This window comes from Globicephala melas, chromosome 1, assembly GCF_963455315.2.
Source record: "Globicephala melas chromosome 1, mGloMel1.2, whole genome shotgun sequence".
Classification (NCBI taxonomy): domain Eukaryota; kingdom Metazoa; phylum Chordata; class Mammalia; order Artiodactyla; family Delphinidae; genus Globicephala; species Globicephala melas.
In genome coordinates, this window is record NC_083314.1 from 79,247,489 (window position 1) to 79,274,790 (window position 27,302).

A 27,302-nucleotide genomic window follows, 5' to 3' on the forward strand; every position below is an offset into this window, starting at 1 on the left:
TGCCTCCTTTCTCTGCAGTAAGTCTTTAGTTGTTTATAAGAGGAATGGGATGGAAGTTTCAGGAACCTAAGAGACAGCAGCCAAGCAGTAATTCTAAGATAATTTTTTTTAATTTTTATTTATTTATTTTTGGCTGCGTTGGGTCTTCGTCGCTGCACGCGGGCTTTCTCTAGTCGCGGTGAGCAGGGGCTACTCTTCGCTGCCATGCGCAGGCTTCTCATTGCGGTGGCTTCTCTTGTTTCGGAGCGTGGGCTCTAGGCGCACGGGCTCCAGTAGTTGTGGCATGTGGGCTCAGTAGTTGTGGCTCGCGGGCCTTAGAGCACAGGCTCCATAGTTGTGGAGCACGGGCTTAGTTGCTCCATGGCATGTGGGATCTTCCCGGACCAGGGCTTGAACCCATGTCCCCTGCATTGGCAGGCAGATTCTTAACCACTGCCCCACCAGGGAAGCCCCCAAGCAGTAATTCTATTGACTTCTTTACTCTCTACCCAAGACAGTACCAAGTAACATTCAGGTATTAATCTACATTCTTTTCAGTCTTCCGCAAAGGTGTCTTTGTTTTAAACACTGGAGTAGTCTAAGACCCCCGAGATGGCCAGGCCTCCCCCAAGAATGTATTACACTTTCTTTCCCTTTGAGGTCTTTAAACATGCTCCCTGAAACATCTACCTCAACTCGAGTCCAATTCCCTCCTGCTGCCTTACCTGCCATCTGGGCCAGGTTGCCATTTCCCTGGGAAAGCCCTTCTTCCCTGACAGCTCCAGGTTAGGGGCCTCCTGCACTTTACCTCAGCATGAACATATGTCACATTATATTGAAAATCCCTGCTTCCTCCCAATACCCAGCTTGGATAGTAGCACATAGTGTGCCTTAATGAATAAGTGACTATAAAAGATGATTAAATTACAGGGAGCCTTGGGATTTACTGGGTCTTAACAGAAGTCTATCCTAGGTTTCTACCCTGTCCTTTTCAATAACCAAACTTCTTCAGAAAGAATTTGCCTTGGGACAAGCAAATAGTTGATGAGGAAAAGTCCTTTACAAAATTTCAGCTAGTAGACAGGAATGCATGGTCCTGGTGAGTCACCACGCCAGCACCCCAGGTGGTTAGGCCCCGGGGATCCGGCCCTGTGTGGAGGGGTAGGCATTAGCTCCCCCAATGTGTGAGAGCCTGTGGGAGCTGGATTCCATGTTCTGTCATTCCCCGGGACATCAACCACTGCCCCTAAATCGATGCCCACAACCCCAAAGCCCCCCCAACCTGACGCAAACACAAAACGAAAAAAACAACCAACCAACCAAACAACAAAGAATTTCAGCTAGTAAATTCAGAAGGAGTGACAGAATTTGGATAGTACCAATTTGTAACCTCTAATGACAATTGGATCCAGGCAATGATCATCAGTGGCTGCTAAAACCATTCAATGAAAGACTGAAATGGTGCTTCATAATGGATAGATCAGGCGACCAAACCTGAATACACTATTCAATCTTTACGTCACGAAAAGAGTTCCTCCTGTGACGTAATAGGAAGTACACAGCACCGCCTATGAAGTATTCTTGCCAAAAAGCCAAAATTAATCTGATGAAGCCTGCAGAGCTCACAATCAGTTTACAGGAAATACAGGAGACAGAAGAACAAGTTTTAAAATCCTAAAAACACTATAAAGGTGAAATCATAAAAATGCAGAATGTGGGAAATTCTATAGAGCAAATGACCGGTTTCCTCAACAAATAAATTGAGAGAGAGAGAGAGAGCGTATAGATTAGAAAGATTTAAGAAACATCAACCAAAACCAAATGCAATGCAATGTGTGGACCTTGCTGATACTGATTTGAACATATCGACAGAAGAGTAGCCCCCACTCGTCGCAACTAGAGAAAGCCCATGCACAGCAACAAAGACCCAATGCAGTCAAAAACAAATAAATAAATAAATTTTAAAAATATGTATTAGTAGGCAATGTATAATAGCACCTAAGAACAAATTCTGAATCCAGGCAGCCCAGTTCAGATCCTAACTCCATCACTAACTGTGTAAACTTGGGCAAATTATTAATCTCTCAATGCCTCAGTCTCCTTATCTGTAAAATGGGGATAATCTATCAGATGATTATCCTATCTGATAGAGTTGCTACAAGATAAAAATGTAACATATGCGAGGCCCTTAGAACAATCCTCAGCACGTGTTAAGCTCTATATAAATATTTGCTGTTATGATGATGCTTATCAGGCAATTTTTATTGTTACTTCTCAGGGCAAGGACCATTGTACGTTATTCACCTTTGTATCCCCAGCTCTTAGCATAACACCTGGTGTAAATGAATGGTCAGTTGCCTGTTTTTCCCATCTCTAACCTCCCCAGCCTCCCCACTCAACCTCACCTTTCTACAGTGCTGTCAAAATAATCTCCCTTACATAGCTATGACACTTTTTCTCCCTTTGCTAAAGCTTCCACTTATTCTCTGCCACCTGCAAATTCCTAAGCCAGCATAATTTAGCCCAAATTCTTTTTCCAGTTAAAGTGCTCTATATTCCCCTTCATACCAAACAGTGGTGTTTGGGGTATCTTTCCATCAGTCTATACCCATATTTGTATCTGAGCACCTGCAAATCTATGCAGTCTAGAGCAGTGTTCAAGAGAATGGGCTCTGGGACTTCCCTCGTGGTGCAGCTGTTAAGAATCCACCTGCCAATGCAGGGGACACGGGTTCAAGCCCTGGTCCGGGAAGATCCCACATCCCACGGAACAACTAAGCCCGTGTGCCACAACTACTGAGCCTGCGCTCTAGAGCCCACGAGCCACAACTACTGAGGCCACGTGCTGCAATTACTGAAGCCCGTGCCCCTAAAGCCCGTGCTCTGCAACAAGAGAAGCCAGCACAATAAGAAGCCTGCGCACCACAACAAAGAGTAGCCCCCGCTCAACGCAACTAGAGAAAGCCCGCGCACAGCAGCTCGCAGCAAAGAAGACCCAACACAGCCAAAGATAAATAAATAAAGTAAATAAATTTATTTTAAAAAAAGAGAGAGAGAATGGGCTCCGAAGGCAGACTGTCTGACTTTGGATCCTGATTCCAGCACTAATTAACAGTGTAACTGTGGACAAGTCCCTTCACCTCTCCAAATCTGTTTCCTTGTCTATAAAATGGAGGCAATAATGGTTCCTACTTCAAACCGAGGTGTTTAGCATTTGGTCTGGTATCTGGCACACAGTTAACAAATAAATTTTAGCTGTTATTAGAAAACCTTCCTGCCAGTATATCCTTATTTCCCCAACTCTGCGATCCTCTGGGTTCCCCCGCTACCCACAGAAGCTGGTAGTAGGGAAATGGAAGCTGCAAAGGGCGATGGTCATGAAATCAGGCAACACTGCTGTCCTCTTTACAAAAGCACAATGACGATGAGACTGGAGAACTATAAGTCAGGACTATAAATATACTGATAGTTTTGGGTGTAACATATCTGCTGTGCAAAACAAAATACTGTACTCCATTCAAAGGGTGGTTACCCTTGAGTCTGTGACCTCTGAAATTAGATGCACCGCGTGGTCTGTTCCTGCATTTTTCATGGCAGAGGGTTCATTGCTTTCATCTGATTCATGACCTTAAAAAGCCTTAACTGAGAGAGTGAAGAACCCTTGACCTTTCAGTACAATGTTCTCTGAGGAGAAAAAATTCATGTGGGCATCCAGCACCCCCCTGGGGAAGTTAGTCAGAATTCCAGTGTTCACTGACTGCAGAACTTTGGGGATGCAAAGGCATTAGCAACTCTTTGGAAGGAGATAAAGTACACTCGGGAAACCTAGGAACACTACGGGCACTTTAGCTTAACGTGGTACAGCTACTGAGGTTTGGCGGCCTCCATCAATGAGGAATGTGAGCCTGTGTTTGCAGGTTTCTTGTGAGTGTCTTCATGCGTGTTGGCTGGTGAGGGCTGGGGGGAATGGTTCAACTTGCTTTTCATCAAAAGGGGATAATGTGAGCTTACAGCGAACTTCCATCACTACTACCTATAATTTTCTAGTTATTTTATCATCCGTTGAATCTTTTCTTCCTGTAGCTCTGACGACCGAAGGCAAAACTGAAACACGGAAGGAGAAAGCAAAAGCAAAGAAAGCTCCAGAAGGAGGCGAGCACCCGGTCTTTCGTCCTGCGGTTCCTTTAAGAGAAGAACCTCTTGGGACCGGCAGTCCCAACCGACCCCAGTTTTAACCGAAACCTAACCCGGACTTCCCCCTCTTGACTCAAATAAGACCAACTTTGGATTTTCCCTCCCCTATTGACCAATCAGATTCTGTTACCAGGCAGACTTTAGCTGCCGCCGGTGCGAGCCCGGCGCCTTCTGTCTCCGGGTGGCAGCAACAACCAATGGTAGAACAGGCCGTCCGAGTATCTAGGCAGATCGGGGCTGTTCCAGCCATTCAGAAAAAAGAAAATAAAGCAACGCACGAGCCCGCTGGGCCAGGACCGTGGGGCTGGGCTGGAGTGAAGGTGGCTGCGAGGTAGTTTCTCTTTCTCCCTTACCTTTATTGTTGCTTGTGTTGGAAGGCGACTATTCAAAGGTAGGGAGGGCGCAATATGAGTTGGGAGGAGAGCAGAAAAAGATTTTGGCTGTATTTTCAACTGCTTCTTCACCCATGTGCACGTGCCCCGAATCTGGGACCCCATTCCCCCAACCGGGTTTCCTACGCCCAGCCCAGGAGTTCCGCTACCCTGAACCCCTCACTTTGCAGCAACGCGGGATTGAATGGAGGGGGAAGGGAGGGAGGTGGGGGCGCGCATCAGGATGGGATGTTGAGGGAGATGACGTAGGGGCCGGCGACGTGGGGAGGGGGAGCTGCGGGGGAAGCCGTGGCGAGATTAAGTAATGAGAACTTGGGCCCAGTTTTTTCCAAGCCTGGAAGGGCAGAAAATGTTCGTATCCTTTCTGACCTCCCAGGCAAATTCAGTGGTGAGGAGCATATTAGAGAATTAAACAACTTTGTCTTGTGGTTGTTATTGTTGTTTTTGAGGGGAAGGAGGGCAGTATGGGGTCAGAGGCAGAAATGAAATTTTCTTTCTAACGTGGATTCCCAATCGCCCCTATCTCTTCCTTTACAGTTTTCCACATTTAGGAGACTGCAGAAAGGTGGGGCAGATAGAATGGAGATGGCAAAGATCTCTGGGTATATATGGCCCTGGAGAAGTAATGGAATAATTTCTAATTTTTGGAGAAGGCGAGTTTTAGAAAAAGACCACTGGGGAAATTTGGAGGCTTTCTTTCTGTTTTTCTATCTTCCTGGATAGAGAGATGAGGAGTGCCCTGGGGCCTTGGGGCGGGGTGGGGGGGAGTTAAATCTTCTTGTCCTGTCTTCTCCCAACTCCAGCCCTCATGCCGGGATGGCAGAAGATGAACCTGATGCTAAGAGCCCAAAGACTGGGGGAAGGGCCCCCTCAGGTAGTGCTGAGGCAGGGGAACCCACCACCCTCCTTCAGAGGCTCCGAGGTACCATTTCGTAAGTACTCATCACCACCTCTAAACCTCGTTCCGGACCTGGGGATAGATCCCTGTAGCACTTCACTTCCTCTGTAGATGATCTCCCCCTCCCAAGCAAGTGCATCTGACCAGGGGAGATTCTTCATCATGGTAGCAGTACTTGAGCACCTGCTAGGCTTTTCAGACCTCGTCCTCTCCCTGGCAGTCAGACATAGGGATGGGGAAAAATCTTGTGTATGACCTCCAACTTTCTCCTCTTCTCCACAGCAAGGCCGTGCAGAACAAAGTAGAGGGAATCCTGGTGAGTATTCTGGGGAAGAGGGCAACAGGGAGACAGAATTGGTGGGAGATGAGGATGGTGAGGATATGGGTAAGAAAGGTTTATGCGAGTCAGTGTTGTCTACCCTGTCAGAAGATAATTGGCCTTGCAACTTGCTATCACTTTGACCTGGAGCATCTCACTTCACCTCTGTGACCTCTTGTGTAGAAGCCCAATAGAAATAAAATCAGAGGTGGTCCCCTCCGCTCCCCTTCTCACCTTGGTAGCCCCTAAGGGCTCCTCAGGGCAGAGTGAACGCACAGCCTCAAATCATTTCTAAGGTCCTTTGTCAGCCTGCCAGTCACTACGTCAGCTGAACTTTTTAGTGAGGATCAGAGGGTCCTACCTTGGGTCCTTCTTGGCCTTATTATTTCTCCTGCCTCTGTTCCTCCCTACCTCAGCAAGATGTACAGAAATTCTCAGACAACGACAAGCTGTATCTCTACCTTCAGCTCCCCTCAGGGCCCAGTACTGGAGACAAAAGGTAGGTTTGGTGCTAGAATTTTAGATATCAGAGGTTCTGATTCTTTTTTTTTTTTTTTTTTGCGGTACGCGAGCCTCTCACTGTTGCGGCCTCTCCCGTTGCGGAGCACAGGCTCCTGACGCGCAGGCTCAGCGGCCATGGCTCACGGGCCCAGCCGCTCCGCGGCATGTGGGATCTTCCCGGACCGGGGCACGAACCCGTGTCCCCTGCATCTGCAGGCGGACTCTCAACCACTGCGCCACCAGGGAAGCCCAGAGGTTCTGATTCTTAAAGAAAGGCTCCCTAAAAAGGGGCAGGGTGAATAGGAATCCTCATAACAGTATCCTTAGTGGGGAAGAAAAGTCCCTCACCTGCCTTGGTTTACCAGGGAAAGGTGGATTCTGGATGAACTGATTCAGTCCAGCACTACTGAGGTGATAATCTGGATAGAACCAGGGCAACTGTTGGGATGTTAGTAATACTTGTCTCTTTTACTTCTCTTGCAGCTCAGAGCCAAGTACACTCAGCAATGAGGAGTACATGTATGCTTATAGGTGGATCCGCAACCACCTAGAAGAGCATACTGACACCTGCCTGCCAAAACAAAGTGTTTATGATGCCTATCGGTGGGTGGATGGGGGGTGGGTGGGATGGTGGGCACAGGACTACCCCCTCATCCCTGAAGAGCTCCCTGCCTTGATAGAGCCTGACTTCTTAAAGGGTTTCCCAACCTTCATCCCCAGGGACCCTCTGAACCCACTCCCAAACCTCCTTCTCTGAGTATCTTCCCACTCTGTCCCCCACGCACTCAGGAAGTACTGTGAGAGTCTCGCCTGTTGCCGCCCACTCAGCACAGCCAACTTTGGCAAAATCATCAGAGAGATCTTCCCTGACATCAAAGCCCGAAGGCTTGGTGGCCGGGGCCAGTCCAAGTATCCTTGACTGGAGAGGTTGTGCTAGAGGACCTGGGGAGGAAAACTTAGTATGTGAAGGGACAGGACTGGAAACAGCCCAACCTTTCTAAGGGGCTTGGAGACCCCCATGTGTTGGTTGCCCCTTAACTTAAACGTCAGATATTGTTACAGTGGCATACGAAGGAAGACCTTGGTGTCTATGCCGCCCTTGCCCGGACTTGACCTAAAGGGCTCTGAGAGTGTAAGTAACAACCCTCCAACTGCACTCTTCTCTCCAAGGTAGAAGTCAGAGGACTTTGGGAGATGTTTTGAGGCCTGACACAGCCTAGGTCATTCTGCACACAGTTTCTGGGTATATAGGACATGCCCTTCTGCCTACCCTACAGCTGAGGCAGAGGAGGGAGAGAATTTGTGGGTTTCTGGGATGGGTTGATAGAGGCTACTCCCATCCCTAGTCTGGTCTTACTTATGGTCAACACTGTGTCTGAGAGGGGTGGAGGGTCCTTTGTTCAGAGTGTGATTGGGCGTGTCCTTCCCCACTGCAGCCAGAAATGGGCCCAGAAGTAACCCCAGCACCTCGAGATGAACTGGTTGAAGCAGCCTGTGCCTTGACCTGTGACTGGGCAGAGCGAATCCTGAAACGGTCCTTCAGTTCCATCGTTGAGGTCGCCCGCTTCCTGCTACAGCAGCATCTCATCTCTGCCCGATCTGCACACGCCAATGTGCTCAAGGCTATGGGGCTTGCTGGTGAGTGGACCCCCTCTTATGTTCTGAGAAACCCTCAGCCACTTTCAACCTCAAAGGCCCTCCCACATCCTAGGATAGAGACACCTTGGATTTGCCTTCTATTCCTAGAGAGCCTTCTAGGACATACCTTAGACCACCTTCTTTCCCCTGCCTCTACCAGTCAGTCAATCAGAATCGCCTCCCTCCTCCATTCTGTTTCCTCCTCACCTTGTTACCTTTTCTGGCACCTCTGCAGAAGAGGATGAACATGCCCCTCGGGAACGGTCATCTAAATCCAAGAATGGTGTAGAGAATCTGGAGGGCGGAGCCCATAAGAGACCAGAGAGACAGGCCCAGGTGAGGAAGTTGATGCCCTTGACCTGGCTCCCCTGGGTTGGGGGTTTAGTATATCCTTCACCCAGTGGGTCCAGTACTTTCTCACCTCCTGTGTCTGTACTTCCTCCGCTGTCCAGTCTTCCCACTTTTTGTGTTCTTCTCTTTACTTTTTAGCCTCCTAAGGAGCTGGACCCCCGGGCTGGGGCTGGCCTCCCAGCACGCGGAGAGCGAAAGAAGAGTGTAGTGGAGAGCCCAGCGCCAGCAGCCAATAACCCACAGGTTAATGCCCTAGTGGCCCGGCTGCCTCTGCTTCTCCCTCGGGCCCCTCGCTCGCTTATTCCACCAATCCGAGTCTCTCCACCCGTCCTGGCCCCCAAGCTTTCTTCAAGCACTCTGAAAATGGCTACACTGCCTCTGCCCCCTAGAGCTGGGGGACCCCAAGCAGCTGTGCCCATCATTAACATGATCTTACCAACTGTTCCTGCTTTGCCTGGACCTGGACCTGGGCCTGGGCCTGGGCAAGCTCCACCTGGGGGGCTCACTCAGCCGAGGGGCACAGAGAACAGGGAAGTGGGCATAGGTGGTGACCCGGGACCCCATGACAAGGGTGTGAAGAGGACAGCTGAAGTACCTGTGAGTGAGGCCAGTGGGCAGGACCCACCAGCTAAAGCAACGAAGCAGGATATAGAGGATACAGGAAGTGATGCCAAAAGAAAACGGGGGCGCCCTCGAAAAAAATCAGGTGGAAGTAGGGAAAGGAATTCTACCCCTGACAAGTCAGCAGCTGCTGTGGACTCTGCCCAGTCCTCAAGGTTACCACTGGAGACGTGGGCCTCTGGAGGGCAAGGCAACTCAGCTGGAGGGTCAGAGAGGCCAGGGCCAATGGGAGAGGCTGAGAAGGAGATGCTTGCCCAAGGTCAGGCGGATGGTGCTGTTTCCAGAGGAGGAAGGGGCCCCAGTTCCCGGCATGCCAAAGAAGCAGAAGATAAAATTCCTCCTGTCACCCCGAAAGTGAGTGTCATCAAGGGCAGTAGAAGCCAAAAGGAGGCTCTTCATTTGGTCAAGGGAGAGGTAGACACTGCAGCACAGGGTAATAAAGACTTAAAGGGGCATGTGCTTCAAAGCTCCTTACCCCATGAGTGAAAAGACCCCAAAGCAACACCCCCATGATAGGTATGTGGGGAAGAGTGCTACGTTAACTCTACCTGTCTGCCTAGTAGAGGCCCTTCTTTGCACTTGCTTCTCACTTGGCTCTTCATTCTCTTCTGTATAGACAGCTGAGGCACCCTGTCTTGCATAGTGCCTGGTTCTTGCCTCTTACCTTTCCAGCTCAATACCCTTGGCTTTAGAGTCACTAATAAATCTGTACTGACCATCTTACCTGGATCCCTGTGCTATCCTGTGGAAATATAGGGATGGAGTATGATGAATGTATAGGTTAGGCATCTTTCCATTTTAAATCATAGAAAACCTAACTCAAACTGGCTTAAAAATAAAAATGTATTGGCTCATGTGACTGGAAAGTCCAGAGGTAGTGCTGGCTCCAGGTAAAGCTGATCCAGTGGCTCAGTATGTCTCTAAATCCGTGATTGATTTTCTTCCCCTGCTGTTCTACCTTCTGTAGGATCAAGCCTGGTCCACCTCATGGCTGCCAGCACTCCTAGGATTACACGTTTTCCTCATTTATGTCCAGCCAGAAAGAGAGGGCATCTTTGTGCCAGGAATCGTAGCAAAAGCCCTAAGATTCACTCTGGTTAGGCCAGCCTGGGTCACATGCCTGCCCCTAACCAATCACTGTGGCCAGGAGTTTGGTAAATGCTAGTTTGCTTATTTATTCTACATCATGGACTGTACCTTTTGAAAAATGGGCAGGATCAGCCTCCTTAGAATCACATAGATCCCTAAATGGAAACTGGGAGTGGGGAGTTCCTGGGGAGACAGCTGACACCTAGCCACTGCTATGAAGTACCTGTGGTTTTAGCTTGCTAGGCTGAGGCCAGCTGTACCTGCTTCCTCTTTTCCAAATAGTCTTGCATTTTCCTTACTGCAGCTATAATCTCTTTCCTCTTGTTCCAGTCTCAGAAGGAATGAGAGGGAAATCATTCTTCTTTAGGGACTATCTCTTTATTCTCGTTTAGATGACAGTCCCCTTTCTTTACATCTCAGAGATGGATATCCTTCCTTTTCCTGTTTCCAAATTTTAGGTTTCTCCTCATTCCTGCTTCCCTGTCCCCCACCCTACTGCCTCTTTCACCATGTAGAGTGAAAGATTTACTCCCTAGTCGTTTTATTAAATTCATTCTGTATCCACCAGGTGTCAGTCTCTTGTCATGTACGTGTCAGGACTTAGCCAGGATTGTGGGGCTTAGGCTATGTGTATGGAAGGGGGTAGCTGCACATATCAGGGAGCACCAGTAGGAAGGGAATCCAGGTATGTATTTGGAAAAAGCAGTAAACCAGCTGAAATTACTTGAGGACCTACTGTGTCTTCTGCATAGGGTAGCTTCTGTCAGGGATTCTCAGTTTTCTTTCAGGGAGCCTTCATTCATTTGTTCATTTATTTCCACAATTGCAGATTTTTAAAAATTATAATATGTAATGTTTGATATCTATAAAGAATATATTTAAAATGGATAAATTATGAAGCATAATAATTAAATGACCCATCACCCAATTTGTACATTAAAACATTAGAAATACCATTGAATTTCTTGTGTTCTTACCCTGTCCTGTCCTTCTACTTCTCCCTAGAGGTAACCACTATCCTTAATTTCGTGTTTATTAATTACCTGCCATATATATATATATATATATATATATATATATATCTTTCCATATATGTATATATTCTTTAAAAATGTATTGTTCAGTTTTGCTTTTTAGCTTTACAAAATTTTATTCCCTAATACTCCCCTGTGGTTTGCTTGTTTATTTCACTTAACATTATTTCTAAGATTCATCCATGTTGTTGTAGATAGCTATTATTTGTTCATTTTTATCCATGTAATATTTCAAGTGCATAAACCACAATTTACCCATCCACCTATCAGTGGACATTTGGGTTGTTCCCAGTTTTTTGCTGTTACAAATGATGCTGCTACTAACATTCTTGTACAGGTTAGTGCCTTTGTCTTTATTTTTTTTTGTTTATTTATTTTTTGGCCATGTTGGGTCTTCATTGCTGCGTGCAGGCTTCCTCTAGTTGTGGTGAGCAGGGGCTACTCTTCGTTGCAGTGCACGGGCTTCTCATTGCGGTGGCGTTGAGGAGCATGGGCTCTAGGCACGCGGGCTTCAGTAGTTGTGGCACACGGCCTCAGTAGTTGTGGCTCACGGGCTCTAGAGCACAGTCTCAGTAGTTGTGGCGCACGGGCTTAGTTGCTCCGTGGCAAGTGGGATCTTCCTGGACCAGGGGTCAAACCTGTGTCCCCTGCATTGGCAGGCAGATTCTTAACCACTGTGCCACCAGGGAAGTCCCAGTGCCTTTGTTTTTAGTAAGATTTCTAAGATGGTTCCTTTGGTCTGTACACCCTCTGAGTTGGAGACTGTTCCCTCTTGTCTCATTCTCTAGAAGGGTTTACATCAGATTGAAATGAACTGTCCCTTGAAATTTTGATAAAACTTACTTGGTAAGCCCTCTGAACCTGGCATTTCTTTGTGGGAAATATTTTAACTATTGATTTAATTTCTTTAATAATTATAGGCTATTTGGGCTTTCTATTTCTTCTTGAGTCAATTTAGGTAAAATGTTTTTCTAGAATTTTGAGCGTTTTATGTCATTTTTTTTTAATGAAATTTATTCCATGTTCCTTTTTGCCTCTGCTCCCTGGGTAGTTGTGTCCTCCTTTTCATTTCTTCTGTTTACTTGCATCTTCTTTTTTCCCCCCTTGGCCAACTACACCAGACATTTATTTTACTTGTCTGATTTTAGCTGCCACTTTGGGCTTTGTTGATCCTCTGCCTTATATATTTGTTTTCCACTTCATTAATTATGAATCTTATCTATAGTATTTCCTTCTGCTTTCTTTAGATTTAATGTTAGGTTCTTTTACAACATCTTAATTTTAATCTTAATTTTTATCTAATTAATTTTCAAGCTGTCTTTTTTCTATTATAAATTTTGAAAGACCCACTTCCCTATATTCTCCAAATTTTTCTGTTTAAAGTATTTAAATTATTACTTAGTTCTAAGAATATTTAAATTACCTTTATGACTTTTTTGATTCATGATTTAGAAAAGTTTTATAAATTTCCAAAATCTGGATATTTAAAATTTTATCTTTTTGATACTGATTTTCAGTTTAATCACTTGTGCTTAGAAAATGTGGTCTCTATGATACCAATTCTTTGACGTTTGTTGGGAGTGTTATTTTATATTCTGTAACTTATCTTGGATGTCTAAATCTGTTGTTTTGTTTTCTGCTGACTCCTGCCCATGGCAGTTTATTTCCTTGTATATTTTGTATTTTAGTATTTTGAGGTCCTATTTTGAGCTCTTAATCTTAGATTAAGATTCCTTAATCTAAGGGAATCCAGTAGGCCTAAATTGGGTGTACTTTCCTCCAGAGAGGATATGCATTTGGTTCTGCCAGGAGACAAAGGGTGCTCCTTACCTGGGACTGTGTTAGCCCCTTCAAGAGTCCCAATTTGGGCTTCCCTGGTGGTGCAGTGGTTAAGAATTTGCCTGCCAATGCAGGGGACACGGGTTCGAGCCCTGGTCCGGGAAGATCCCACATGCTGCGGAACAACTAAGCCCGCAAGCCACAACTACTGAGCCTGCATGCCACAGCTACTGAAGCCCGCGCGCCTAGAGCCCGAGCTCCACAACAAGAGAAGCTATAAGAAGCCTGCACACCACAACAAAGAGTAGCCCCTACTTGCCGCAACTACAGAAAGCCCACACGCAGCAACGGAGACCCAACGCAGCCAAAAATAAAATAAAATAAAATCTATCTTTAAAAAAGAAAAAAGGGTCCCCATTTAATTCAGGAGTCCCAGGTTTTCTCCCCTGCTTTGGCCAGGTCCAGGGCTTAGCCTCTGTTCACAATAATGATACTGGCATTTGTCCCCAGGGCAAGCCAGCTTCTCCTACTGCACGTTACTCATCCTTCATAAGGTTTCAGCTCAATGTTATTTTTCCATCCTCTAGTGATCTCTTCTACTTTCTGATGAGGACAGCGATGTGCTAAACATTATGTTTGCTGGAATTTATCCAGGATCCAGTTGTATTCTAATGGGAGAGCCCTTTTTCTTCTCCGTGCTGCCAGAAGTAGGAGTCCATTACTGTGGTTTTGACATTTCCCTTCTTGTTTTTTAAGACCTAGGCACTTGTTGGAAGCTAGTTGACTTAGGCACTGTCTTCAAGTCAATAGTGATGATAGCACAGTGTGAGTTATGTTAGCAGTAAGCACAGAGAGCTATGAGAGCCCAGAGGAATAGCATATAGATCAGAAATGACTTCCTAGTAAAGGTGGGTAGGACAAGTCTAATTCATAAAGCAAGGACAGAACAACAGAAGACATGGTAAAAAGAACTAAATCATGATCCTCATTCTGCTGCATAAGAGGTGTAAATTCAAAGAGATTGAGTAATTTGGGAAGCCTTCATGGAAAAGGTAGGCTTGAGTTAAGCCTTTAAGGTAAGTAGAGCTTAAATAGATAAAAAAGAGGAGGGCATTCCAGGAAAAGCACGGGTTTGGGGATAAGGGACGTGAGCAAAGACATGGCAGTACAACCCAGTAAAGACACCTGGCAGAAGGGATGTGTGTGAACAAGAGTGAGAAACTGGAAGAAGAACACACAACCATTGAATGAATGGTTGAAAGTTACCCATTGATTGAATGAATGAATGAATGAAAGGTATGAAGTTTGCATTAGAGGATGGAGGAACTGAAGTCAAATAGAACCAGCCAGGCAGCTGTTGCCATTATCCACGTGGGTGGAGATGAGGGACTGGACCAGGCTGCTGACATGTTAGAGATCATAGGCATATGGAAAAATAAACCACTGGTGCTAGAATAGATAGAAGCATCCAAGGAAATATTGCCCTCACCATGACTGGGTTTGGGGATGTATCCATTCACTTTGGGAGTCAAGACCACTGGGTGATTTTGAGATTATATGAATATTAGGGGGCTTTTAAGTAGCCTATTTTAAATCTTTACCCTATTTTAAAAATCTAACATGAAACAAGTTAATCTGTAGTTCAAGCAATCTTCAGTTTATTAGATGAAGTGTTAAACTAAGGTTTGGGGGACTGCCTACTGCTTCCTCCCTACCATTCCCTATTCTCTCCCCAATACCCTGTTCCCCACTCCCATTGTTGTCTTTTTTCATTTTAGCCGTATCGTAAATTGTTAGAGGTAATTTATAGTTTACTAAAATTTGAAATAATCTTTTGCTATTAAACCAAGTCAAACTCAATATGTTTAGTCTATGGCCTCAAATAAATGAATTTATTGTTTATTTTTGTGGGTAACAATCAATTTTCTTAATAAAATCAAAGCAAATACCACATGCTAAATGGAGGAATTAATGTCATATATTTGTCTAAGTATTTTGTCTCATGTTGTGGTTCATCAGTAGGCCTAAGTCCTTTGTCTAGGATCATCCTGGCTGGCTGCACCCTATGAGGTAAAGCTAATCTGAACATATATATATAAAAAATGCAGTATTTTTTTAACATTTTTATTGGGGTATAATTGCTTTACAATGGTGTGCTAGCTTCCGCTTTATAACAAAGTGAATCAGCTATACATATACACATGTTCCCATATCTCTTCCCTCTTGCGTCTCCCTCCTTCCCACCCTGCAGTATTTCTTAAGAAATATTCATGAAGAAGCATTTGCTTACTGGAAAGAGCATGAATTCAGTTCAAAGCTTTACCAGTTTCCATATGATTTTGAACACTTAGTCCAGTTTTTTCAAACAGGAATCAAAAATAGATCGCAACTCATTAGTGGGTTGTGAAACTGATTTAGCAGGGTGCAAAACAGTGTTTTTAAAAAGTGAAATAAAATAGAATAGAAAATATCAACATGCATTGACTATAGTAAGGGTAAGTATTGTTTCATGAAACCTTTATTTCAGTGAAGACATGTGTATGTGCTCTTCAGTGGTCCTGATTATAAAATCTATTTCTTACTGTGGGTTGAAGTAAAACAGTTTCAAAAAACAATGACTTAACCATTCTGAAGCTCAGTCTCCATAAAATAAAATCTCTTTCACAGGGTTGTAAGGAATAAATGAGGTAACGTTTGTATTCATACACAGTAGGAGCCTACAAGCAATAACTGCTAGTAGCTTCTTTTTCTTTTCTCTGAAAAAAAGCCCATAATACCTATGGTTCGGGAGAAAAATTACTCTTTATAATTTCTTTAACCATAGGGGTGTTTAAAATATAACTGGAGCTGTATTATGACCTGGGTCCTCTAGTTTTACCAACTTTTGATGAAGAAGCCAACTTCTTTCCCCAGTTTGATGACATTTAAATAAATAAATGACATTACTTGACGCTGTTGGTACTTTCCTGTTCTCACACCCCAAGGTGCCACATGCGTACATGCTTTCGCACCAAAGTAAGAGGCTTCACGTGCATACAGGACAGTATGGGGTTCCTATAGAGTCGCCATGTACATGGGTCATCCATGTACAACCATCTATACCTGTAGCAGCTCCCTGGGACCTAAGATAGAGGTAAGTGGTGTTTTTTTCTATCGAAAGAGAATCTAAAAAATAGTTTCAGTGTGGTGAGAATATTATAAATGTTATGCTTTTAAATTAAATATGGGAAACAGAATAGCATTCAGTTTTATAATCTGACAAGGAGACAGGAGAAAAGAAAAGCAAACAGGAAGGGAAGGGAATAATTTAGTCAAAACATTTGTTTGTAAATATTTTATTAATTCATTTAAGAAAGATACTATTTTCCCAGAACAACTACGACAACAAACAATCAGACAATTGGCCCTGTTCTGCATTTTTGGAAATCTAATGCTTGACTGGATTCTCGTATCTGCTTCTGCATTCAATCTGTTGCTGTATCAACAAACATAAACATTTTTTCCTGTGGTAGAGACTAAGGATACAGCTAGGATACAAAGATAAATCCTCTCCTGCCTTGAGGAGCTCAGACTAGAGGAGGTTGGAGACCCAGAAATAGAGAGAAACAAAGAAAATTCCAAAAGAAGGCAGAAAGACAAAGTCATAAAGAGATGCACAGAAATTTACACATAAGAGCCCTTAGAGCTATGAACACAGAAAACTTGAAACAAAATCTTCTACCTAATAATACTGTGTGAGTGTGTGTATATGGGGTGGGGGTGGGTCTCAGTTAATAAAGGACTTATAACTGCTGTAGCTACAAAAAGTTCCTACTTAGTTTGAACAGAGATGTTACTGGAAAATAAAAAACTTCCTACTATAAAAAGTAAGCTTGTCACATCTCTTTTTACAGTGTTTCAAAAAGCCGTCTTACAGCCTTTGGGATCCCTATCCCTTGAGGGGATGGATGTGTGACATTTTAAACTCTAGGGTAAACCAGGGTCATCACCTCTCCATACTTGCCAGACAGCCGACTGGGAGCTGGCCAAGAGCTGCTTGGCCTGACAGATGGACTGGTGATTCCCCACGCCAGACGAGCGGTGACAAATTTAAACTATCTTTGGCACTCTTGGCCTCTTTGTCTGCTCATCTTTCCTTACTGTACTCCTGATTTAACCTAGCTTATCAACTTGCCCTCCCATGATATGAGCAAATTCCCTTCAGGATGCTCTCTCCTCTTTTTTCTTTGGCTGGATCATTTCTAGCAACTCTTCTTTGAGCTGGCTCACAGTATTTCTGAGAAACCTTTCACTCATTCATTCATTCATCATATGCAGAGTGGCCTTCTGTATTAACAATATGTTCCTTCAGCAATCAGGTACCCCATTTGTTCTACTTTTGTACATACTGCACGTTTTACATAGATATTTTCAAGCTATTAATCTTTATTCTGCCTCCCGAACACTGAAGCAGTGATCCTCTTTCCTTTTGTCATGTATCCTATATTATTGTCCCAATAATAGTAATATAGTACTATGTATAGTAGTAACCTGTACTCTCTTTTAATCCTCACAAAATCCTGTAAAGTGTTAATATTCTCGGATCCACTTTGCAGACACAGAAACGGAGGTTCACAGAGGTTAAATCAGTCTTTCCAAATCAAACAGCCTTTAAGTGGCAGGGAAGGTGGCATCCAGGATCTGGGCTCAAACAACTAGCCCCAATGTAGAATATTAAGTAAGGCCCTGTGAGGGTTGGGACAGAGGTTCTGACGTAAAGTGTTCCTAGTCAATAAAGCTATCTGATAAATACACAAAAGCAACACCAGAAGTCCATTTGCGGGGCGTATTTTTTATTTGTTTAGTTTTATATGGTTTTGTTTCGTTTGGAAGGAGTGATTATGCCCTCCAAGCTTTTTTCATTTCACTCACCTCTCCCGACCTGGCCCTGTCCAGCCCCTCCCTGGCTGGATCGAGGTCCGGAGGCTGGAGGCCGAAGGCTGCCCAGGCAGGTGGTGACCTCGGAGGCAGAACCGCCACCTCGAGTCGCGCCGCTAACGGCGAAAGACTGACGCTTTTGGACCGCGCCATTCCCCCCAAGCGATAAGGGGCGTAATCTTGGCATCGTCCTTAAAGATGAGTAGGAAAAGGATAGTGAAGGTGACTATTTTCCCCGCCTGCCCTTTGTCTTTCTGCTGTCCAGCTGGATCCCCAGCGTCCATCCCCTGACCTGATTTACTTAAGGAAGTCGTGTGGAATAACGGAGGGGGAAAGCCATTGATTGCAATTACGGTAACTCGGTTGCTAAGCCGAACGGGCTCATTTACATATAATTTGCATGTTCCTGTGCTTTCTGAAGTACGCGATAAGTCTGCACTCCTCTAACAGGGCACCCACGCCCGCCTGCCACACTGCCGCTCTCTGCTCTAGCCCGGGAGCCCCTTCCCCTTATCCAGCAAATTTTACTTCCCTTTCGGCTTCCTTAGCCTCGCGAACACCGCCTCTTAAGTCCGCCTCCCACAGGTTGGCCCCTCCTCCCACCCGTAAGCTCCTCTCTCCGTCTTCTCCTCCCTCCCCAGCTGCCAAATATCTCTTCCCCGCCCCCTTCTCTATTTCTGAACAGGCATGTTCCAGGCAGCTCACCCGACTCCCTACATTACTATGGGATCAGTAGGGTCCTGAGCGTCGGAGAAGCAAGAAAGCATAGTCCACGAAGAAGGGCCTGAACTCAGAAGAAAATCGAGATCTGCTGGGGATTTTTCTTTTTTTTTTTGGTCTTGGTTGTGCGAGGGAGGAAGAAAAAGTTGTGAGGCCCGGTCGAAAGTGAGGCAGCGCGAAGGCCCCCTCAGGCGGCGCCGAGGGCAGCCCCGGCAGCCGGGGCCTGGTGCAGCCGCCGCGGCCGCTGTCAGGGAAGCGCAGGCGGCCAATGGAACCCGGGAGCCGCCACTGCTGCTGAGGCGGCGGTGTCGGCAGCCCGACCCCGACCGCCCGCACCCCCTCCGCCGGGGTCCCCCGGAGGTGAGCTCCTCCTACCCCGTGAGTGCCCCCTGCCCTGTGTGTGAAGGGGTCCCTCTCCCACCCTGTCCCGCACAGCGTCCCCCGCCCCCACACCTGGGTTTGACTACAAAACTGCCCTCCCGGTGGCAGCTGCACCCTGGGTTCCTTCTCCACCCTTTCTTCCCAAGCCTGGGGTCCTCCTCTGCTTTTTGGCTTCCTCTTCTGTTTAGCTCCGCCCTCTGCCCGGGGATTCCCCCCTCCCTCACTCTTATCCCTGTTGCCGCCGTCCCGAATTATTTTAAGTCGTCAACCCTTTCCACATCACGACGCCTTTTATAATGTCCATCCATGCTGTCTTTCCTCGTTGTCTGTGCTCCAGCCCCGAATCTTTCCATGGCCTCTGCCTTTACCCCTTTTCCTATTTTGTCCCTTTCCTCCGATGTCTCTATGCCACCCCAGCACTGGGTTCCCTTTTCCCTGATCTAAAGATTGTGGCCCTCTCTTCCTCTGCTGCTTCTGATTCCGTTACCCCACTGCCACCCACCCACCCAGCTCCTGGCTTCCAAGAATTGTCTGTTCCCTTCTCCTGAAGGGATCTAGGCTCTCCCCATCATTCCCAAAGTACTACTTACATTCTCCTTTGACCTTAAGCCTTACCCTTCTTCTCTGGAGTGCTTTATGATTCCTGTAACTTTCTTTAACTTCCCTCTACCCTTCCTCAATTCCCCCAACCTCTGGAGGTTTGTTTCTGTAGAGGAGAGATCTGACAGTGCCCCTTCCCATTCAGGATTTCCAACTTCAACACCTCCCTCGAGTTTCAAGGGTTTTGCTGATCCTTGTGACACTTGGTTCTGTTTTCCCTATGGTCTTTACGTGTTCTCTGTCATACTCTTTACCTTTACATACCACTTATTTCTGGATCAGCTAAACCTTGAGCTAAGAAGAAAATGTGTTGGGAGGAAGGGGAGCCTCAGCTGTCTCAGGCTTTTCTCTGGACAGTAGGGTGTTTCTGAAGGATGGAGCAAGTTTAAAAGAAGTTCCTATCAGATTACACTTCGTTGGAGGAACGAACAGTCCTGCATGGAAACTGAATGAGGTTGTGAGAAATTTTGTTTTGGATTATTTAATTTTAGGCTTGTCTTAAAGGGATCACAAATTGAGTCTCCTCCCACTCCTAAGAGGAATCAGTTTACTGTCTGTGGCTTCGCTAGAATGGTTTTGGTTGATTCCTTAAGAGTTTAGGCCTGGAGTGGGGTTGGTCAGGGGGTAACTGGGAAAAGGAACATGAGACAATGGAAAGAGCTTGTATATTCAGAATCAGGACTCCTGAGTTCAGCATGTGACTTCTTCACTTGACCTTTAGAATGACTTTTTTTGGGAAAATGGTCCACTGTATAGGCATCAGTGCAGTAATAGGCTTATAGCAGGATGTGGGTTGGGGGAAAAAATTAGACTTATTTGTTTACAAAACATTCTGGGTTCCTCAGACACAAGGTATTTATGAGTAGTGATTTAGTTGTTCTGAGAATTTCCTTTCATTCTGGTCTCTCTGTTGGGCCTTTCTAGTCTTACAACCATGGGAGTAAATCAGTTTGAAAGACAAGCTCCAGGCCAGCTTCTTTCATCTGCCTTGCTTTTCTCCCCCACTGCTGTAAGTTGCTGACCACCTTTGCTGTTCCTCTTGTACTTGAGCCATAACTCCAGATTCTGTAGATGGAAAGTATGTTTGTGGGAAAGTCCTTTGAAGAAACTGGATGGAAAAGAAAACTTGGAGTGAGTTAGGCCTTAGGAAACTAGTTGCTTCCTTGTGTGCCATGTCTCTTGGCCTGCGATAGCGAAGAGAGCATATGAAGTTCCATTCATCTTCCTACTCTACGCCTGTTTGAAAGTCATCATGCTGCCTCATCCCACTTCTCCCTTTGTCTCCCTCCTCGTTAGCCGGTGTCCAATCTCATAATTCGCCTTTTTAGGAGCAGCTTCACTCCTTGGAAGCACCCCCAAAGAGAAGTCATATTTCCCCTAGTTTCCCTGCTTCCTTCTCAGCGCTGGGTCCACACTGCACAAGAACATGTTTGTTGAATGCCATCTAAAGCAGCAAATTGAGATTCTTTGATTTGGGGAAGAAGTTTGAGTGGGACCTCTCAGTAACTGGCATGAGACAAGAGAGGGCCTAGTTCAAGTGCATTTGGAGCTTGCAGCAGGAAGGAACAATTCAGAGAGAGGTGAGTGTACAGGTTGCTTTCTTTGCCATCTGTCTGTTACAGCAGGGGCTCCCAGAGCTGGCTTGGGCTGTCTGGCTGGAATCTGCTTATACCAGCTCTATAGTCCTGAACAGAATTCTCAGCCTGATTCAATATTGACTTAACTACCCAGAGACCACTGCTCTCCCTACCCTCCTGTTGGTAGCTTGAGAATGCCCTCTCCCCTGATGCCACCCTGCCTTGGGGCCTTGGGTAAGTGTTTACCTGGTTCCTGGTAGGGCTTGAGCCTGTTTGACTGCTCGGCTCTTTGTTTCTACAGGGAGAAGGTTGTACTCAATCTCCGTGTTTACCGTTAAGGTTAAGGGGGAAAGATGAGCTCAGACCTCCTTAAAGAAAGGTTTGAGTTAAAACTTGAGACGTGAAGAGGAAATTCTCAACCACAGAACAGGCAGCTTAGGATGATTAGGAGTCTCTTTAGAAGAGCAACTTCTTTTAAAAATTACTACTAAAGGGCTTCCCTGGTGGCGGCAATGGTTGAGAGTCCGCCTGCCGATGCAGGGGACGCGGGTTCGTGCCCCGGTCTGGGAGGATCCCACATGCCCCAGAGCGGCTGGGCCCGTGAGCCACGGCCGCTGGGCCTGCGCATCCGGAGCCTGTGATCCACAACGGGAGAGGCCACAACAGTGAGAGGCCCGCAGACCGCAAAAAAAAAAAAAAAAAAATTACTACTAAAGGCATACATGCATTTGAACAAATCCAATTGTACTTAAAGAGTTTATAATGAAAATCAATACTCCCTTTCCCTTCATCCCTACTCCTAGAGTTAATGTCTTAATTATTTCAGTGTTTCTCTCTGACAGTTATTGCCATAGCCTTAGATAAAATGCTTGTGCCTTTGTTTCTTAGTTTATTAATTGTTACAAAAGAAGATTGCACTTTAGAAGATTCACACCTCTTGCTTATATATTGTCATTTTTATTTCTACCGGAAGCCTGTGTAACTTTTTTTTTTTTTGGCTGCGTTGGGTCTTTGTTGCTGCACTCAGGCTTTCTCTAGTTGCAGTGAGTGGGGGCTACTCTTGCGGTGCGCAGGCTTCTCATCACGGTGGCTTCTCTTGTTGCAGAGCACGGGCTCTAGGCGTGCGGGCTTCAGTAGTTGTGGCACTTAGGCTCAGTAAGTAGTTGTGGTTCATGGGCTCTAGAGTGCAGGCTCAGTAGTTGTGGTGCACAGGCATAGTTGCTCCGCGGCATGTGGGATCTTCCCGGACCAGGGCTCGAACCAGTGCCCCTGCATTGGCAGGCGGATTCTTAACCACTGCACCACCGGGGAAGTCCCCTGTGTAACTTTAAATAACATATTTGAATCTTCTGTTCTTTCCATTAACTTTTAGTAACCTCTCTTAACTCTACCTTGTAGGATGAAGATATTGGCTCCACTACTCTTTTTTCCAATTCACATGATCCATCTCAAAGGGGTCTTTTTTTTTTTTTTTCCAAAGGGATCTTTTAAAAGGAAGTGGAAAATTGAGCTCACCTATCCGCTTGGAGGCAGAGTACTAAATTAGATGATCTCTTAAGGGTCATTCTATGAAAATACAGAAACATATAAAAATGTGAGGATTGGGGCTTCCCTGGTGGCGCAGTGGTTGAGAGTCCGCCTGCGGATGCAGGGGACATGGGTTCGAGCCCCGGTCCGGGAGGATCCCACATGCCGCGGAGCGGCTGGGCCCGTGAGCCATGGCCGCTGAGCCTGCGCGTCCGGAGCCTGTGCTCCGCAACGGGAGAGGCCACAACAGTGAGAGGCCCGCGTACCACAAAAAAAAAAAAAAAAAAAGTGAGGATTGATCTGAAGCAATTGTATTTATCTAGTTCATGGAAAAAGATTTTAAGAAGGGAGTGGTGATTAACTGAGTGAGGAAATTGATTTGGGGCTCCTTATATCCTGTGCTACCAGAGAACAATCCACCAAGTCCTTTAACGGAGGCCATGGAGGGTTGTTTGCCTAGAATCTTTTGAGGTGATGAGAGGCGGGAAGCCATGTTAAGTGATAGCATTCCCTCCCCCCGGAGTCTTCTGCAGACATTTACTTAAATGCTCAGTCACAGAACACATGCATATGTACCCTCTCTATCCTGTTTCACTGCTGCTGTTCTCTGCTTTGCCCTGAACAACCCTCTGATGCTCAGCTGAAGATTCCCTGCATTGCCCAGACATAACGTGTGGAGCCAGTCGGTTTTCAACATGCCCCCCACACCCCCCAACACACACCCCTTTCCTAGAAGCCAGCTGCTAGTCTGGGGCGGGTTGGCCTCTTCAGTTCCCTTCCAGTCTCCCTGGAAGGCCAGTTTAGGCTCCCAGTGTGAAAAGTGGAGCCTCAGTTGTCTGAATGTCCTTGAGAGCCGTAGGAGTCATTTGATCCTAGAGGTCTGGATTTCCTTCTCTTGTGTTTTTCTTGTTCTCTGACTTATAAGGGGAAAGGTGGTGAATACAGAAACTGTTTCTTCCTTTTTCACTTTCTAGTCCTTTCACTCTCTTTAGAATAGTTACTTATCAAAGCTATATTTTCTTTGCATTTGAAAATGAATGAATTGATGTTGAGGACCATCTCTGGATTTAGGTTTGGGAGAATCCATTTCTTATTTCTTATTGCCTAAATTGCTAAATTTCCTTCAACTCCTCCTTTTCCCCATGACTTGCTTCAGATGCAGGCAGTTCCTGAGGCTCAGAAAGGCCAGGAGGGAGGCCTAGCTCCAGTTTGGTAGTTTCTAGTGGCAGAGCTGCCTATACCCGAGAGGAGTTTGGTTTTCCTCCTTCTCTTGACATTGTCTGTTCCCTGGATAGTAGAGGCTGCCAAATTGGGGACCTGTTCTATTCAGCGGGAAGTCCCCTGAATACTGTGATGTGGGATTTCTAACTGAGCCCTGGAATAAAAGAAATGATGGTCTCCTTTCCTTCCTTCCTGGTGCCAGTAATAATCCCAATTGTGACCATTTCCAAATCTTTTGTGTTTCCTAGTGAAGTCTGAGATGCTGTTTGTGGAGGATGTCTGAACTTCATTTCCCTTGCAACTTTTGAAAAGTGGATTTTTAGGAGCTTTTGGTGACTTGGAAGTCTCTGGAGTAGAGGAAAAGAGAAAAATGTGCCAAGCATAGAGAGATTGAGAAAAAAGAGTTGGTTGTATAAAGTGATTGAGGCTGTTGTGTGAGTTTCTAAGCAGACCTAAAAGGTAGTGGTCCCGGTTGAATTTGAGTGACCCTCTGGTGCAGAGTGTCCTACAAAGGTGCGGCAGGGAATGACTAAAGCTTCCTTCTTATTATTCCTGTGCAACCCATAGTTGCGAGTAGAGACAGATCCGCACAGGCAGCCATGCTGGTTCTACTGCTCAGAGGGCACTGCCTAATTTGGGAGAGAGCATAGTGAAAGAGTTGCCACCTTTTTGCTGATCCCAAGCTCAAAACTGCATCAGAGAAATTACATTTGGGGATGAACTTCTTGCTTGACAGAGTTAGGAGAAAGATAAACCAAAGTAGTCATTTTTGATGCTTTCTGAGAACTTGAGTTCCCCATCTGTCTTCCTGCAAAACTTTAGTGGTTGACTGCTGGGAGTCAGGGAGCTGTACTATATAATGTTGGGCAAATGAAGGTAACCTTGAGTCTTAACATTTCAGAGGTGCAAGAAGAGGCACTGGAAGAGTGGCAGTGGAAACATGGGCTTTGCAGAGTGACTAGAGAATCTGTATCTTGAGCCTTCTTCCACTTACCCAAAGTATATGCAACCAGGTTCACTAGTGTCAAAGCTGATGTCACTATCAGTTGGAAATTACCTGCATTCCAGCTCCACAGTTGCTTCTGCCTTTCTCTTGCTCATGCTCTTGAGTGTGTCTTAGATTCCCTCTATTTGTATTTTTGTGAAAAGGCCTCTGAGTCCATTGCTGACTACAGCCAGACTCCGGAGCTGGGTTGATCTGACATTAACAGTGTGCCTCTCCCAGTCCTTGCTTTGAAGTTTCCTCCTCTTCTGCACTGATTCTCCTGATTTGGATTTGGTGAGGCTCTGAAGAATCATTCTAGAACGGCAATGGCTTTTATCAACAGTGTTCTCTCGCTGACTTCCCTTCTGAGAGTCCCTCCAGAGAGGGATTCTTGGTTATGTGATTCCTGCCCCTCCCTGTTCTTTGGACTTTCTAGACACATGAGTCCCAGCCTGATATCTTTTTGCCTTCTCACAGCCTCTTCAGTTCTTGGGGTGTATGTATGAGAATGGGGAAAGTAGTGTTGGGATAATTGTTTTGGAAGAGTCTCAAGTAACGAGTATTAACTGCAATTCACTTTCCTTATAAACAACGTGTGTGTGCACACGCATTGTTTACTAACCTTTTAGGTGATTAGGATTCAACTAGCATTTGTTAAGTACTGCTGTGCACCAGGGACTCTGTTAGATCCCTTTACACACATAAAGTTATTTATTCTACACAGCAACAATAAGAAGTAGATATGTTTTTCCCATTTTGCAATTGAGGAAACTGAAACTTAGAAGATAATGTGGTTTGTATAAGTTTACACATCTCATAATGGCAGAGCCAGGATTTAGAGCCTCAGCCTATTTGACTCCAAGTTCAGGAGTTTTTCCACTCTCCTGCAGCTGCCACTGCACTTGAGAAAGGGAGAATGATGTCATGAAGTCAGACGAACAGAGAAACGGCACAGTTCAGCAGGGATGATGGTTGTTTTAGAGCTTTTTCTTCTCAGTGAAGCCTGGTATGGTATTTCTTGGGAACTTTGAGTCTAAAAGGGAAGGTAAGAAATTATCTGTAACTAGAAAAATACATGAAGATTTTAACACTAAATAAAGGTGAGATGTTCAGAACCAGTGTATGGAGTGTTATATGAGTAAGAAAATACAGTTCAAAGAGGAAAAGGAAAAGGTTATTGGCAGGCATTTAAAGGGAGATATGGAGATAGAAAAGCATTTGAAGAGTTGGGGACAAGGGAATTAAAACCAGAATTGCTTCCCAGTCTACCTGAAGAATTTGTAAACCTATATGAACAAAACACATATAAAGCAGCATTCTGCAAATACAAGTTAAGAATAAAGGCTAAGCTGAGTAACTAAGTGCAGAAGGAATGAAGAGTAATGTAGCAATCAGAAGTGGAGGGAGGTAGTCAGGGAAAGCTTCCTGGGAGGAGAGGACTTTTCATCTGATTTTGAATGAGTCCAGGAAGACATAAAGAGAGGAGGTGCCAGGGAAGGTTTCATGGCGAAGGGAAGACCTGAGGATGGCACCACTAACCAGTGTGTGTACGTGTCTCCCTTTCTGTTCCTTTCTCCCTCCCTCCTTCCTTCCGTAGCCTGGAAGCTCGAAGTCTGGCTGTGGCCATGGGGGACACGGTAGTGGAGCCTGCCCCGCTGAAGCCAACTTCTGAGCCCACTCCTGGCCCATCAGGGAACAATGGGGGCTCCTTGCTAAGTGTCATCACGGAGGGGGTCGGGGAACTATCAGTGATTGACCCTGAGGTGGCCCAGAAGGCCTGCCAGGAGGTGCTGGAGAAAGTCAAGCTTTTGCATGGAGGCGTGGCCATCTCTAGCAGAGGCACCCCACTGGAGTTGGTCAATGGGGATGGTGTGGACAGTGAGATCCGTTGCCTGGACGATCCACCCTCTCAGATAAGGGAGGAGGAAGATGAGATGGGGGCCACAGTGGCCTCGGGCACAGCCAAGGGAGCAAGAAGGCGGCGGCAGAACAACTCAGCTAAACAGTCTTGGCTGCTGAGGCTGTTTGAGTCGAAACTATTTGACATCTCCATGGCCATTTCATACCTGTATAACTCCAAGGAGCCTGGAGTGCAAGCGTACATCGGCAACCGGCTCTTCTGCTTTCGTAATGAGGACGTGGACTTCTATTTGCCCCAGTTGCTTAACATGTACATTCACATGGATGAGGACGTGGGTGATGCCATCAAGCCCTACATCGTCCACCGTTGCCGCCAGAGCATTAACTTTTCTCTCCAGTGTGCCCTGTTGCTGGGGGCCTACTCTTCAGACATGCACATTTCCACTCAACGACACTCCCGCGGGACCAAGCTCCGGAAGCTAATCCTCTCAGATGAGCTGAAGCCAGCTCACCGAAAGAGGGAGCTGCCCTCCTTGAGCCCAGCCCCTGACACAGGGCTGTCTCCCTCTAAAAGGACTCACCAGCGCTCTAAGTCAGATGCCACCGCCAGCATAAGTCTCAGCAGCAACCTGAAACGAACAGCCAGCAATCCTAAAGTGGAGAATGAGGATGAGGTAAAATTCCCGGGAGGGACAGGGGTAAGCAAGGTGGCATGGAGC

At 46.0% G+C, this 27,302-nt stretch overlaps 2 protein-coding genes across 11 annotated transcripts in view; both read left to right on the forward strand.

The window, feature by feature from the left end:
• Nucleotides 1-4,370: 4,370 nt before the first annotated feature.
• On the forward strand, nucleotides 4,371-10,405 carry RFX5 (regulatory factor X5). Of its 4 annotated transcripts, none has more exons than XM_030846269.3 (10): nucleotides 4,371-4,504; nucleotides 5,369-5,497; nucleotides 5,746-5,779; nucleotides 6,199-6,281; nucleotides 6,767-6,886; nucleotides 7,073-7,192; nucleotides 7,334-7,415; nucleotides 7,720-7,921; nucleotides 8,157-8,257; nucleotides 8,411-10,405. In XM_030846269.3, exons 1-10 carry the CDS (start codon nucleotides 4,371-4,373, stop codon nucleotides 9,377-9,379), a joined length of 1,974 nt encoding a protein of 657 aa, XP_030702129.3. In that variant the 3' UTR covers nucleotides 9,380-10,405. The 4 variants fall into 4 exon arrangements, with proteins under 4 accessions (XP_030702129.3, XP_030702131.2, XP_060155451.1 ...); XM_030846271.2 differs by having other exon boundaries at nucleotides 4,467-4,564; XM_060299468.1 differs by lacking the exon at nucleotides 4,371-4,504 and adding an exon at nucleotides 4,851-4,953.
• Nucleotides 10,406-18,653: 8,248 nt separating this feature from the next.
• Nucleotides 18,654-27,302, forward strand: part of PI4KB (phosphatidylinositol 4-kinase beta) — a 28,854-nt gene continuing 20,205 nt past the window's right edge. The window contains exons 1-3 of one of the 7 annotated variants that reach the window (XM_030846258.3): nucleotides 18,655-18,792; nucleotides 20,742-20,993; nucleotides 26,321-27,257. In XM_030846258.3, the coding sequence (XP_030702118.1) occupies nucleotides 26,349-27,257 (909 nt within the window). In that variant the 5' untranslated portion in view covers nucleotides 18,655-18,792; nucleotides 20,742-20,993; nucleotides 26,321-26,348. Of the gene's footprint in view, nucleotides 18,811-18,958; nucleotides 19,868-20,741; nucleotides 20,994-26,320; nucleotides 27,258-27,302 lie in introns of those variants that run through there. The other 6 variants (XM_030846257.3, XM_030846262.3, XM_060299534.2 and 3 more) reach the window with 6 other exon arrangements.

Excerpts from the sequence above, each read along its gene's own strand:
- RFX5 (XM_030846269.3), top strand. The coding sequence starts at position 4,371 with ATGGTAGAACAGGCCGTCCGAGTATCTAGGCAGATCGGGGCTGTTCCA. Across the intron at positions 7,193-7,333 it reads GGTGGCCGGGGCCAGTCCAA|ATATTGTTACAGTGGCATAC; the intron begins GTATCCTTGACT and ends CTTAAACGTCAG. Across the intron at positions 7,922-8,156 it reads CAAGGCTATGGGGCTTGCTG|AAGAGGATGAACATGCCCCT; the intron begins GTGAGTGGACCC and ends GCACCTCTGCAG.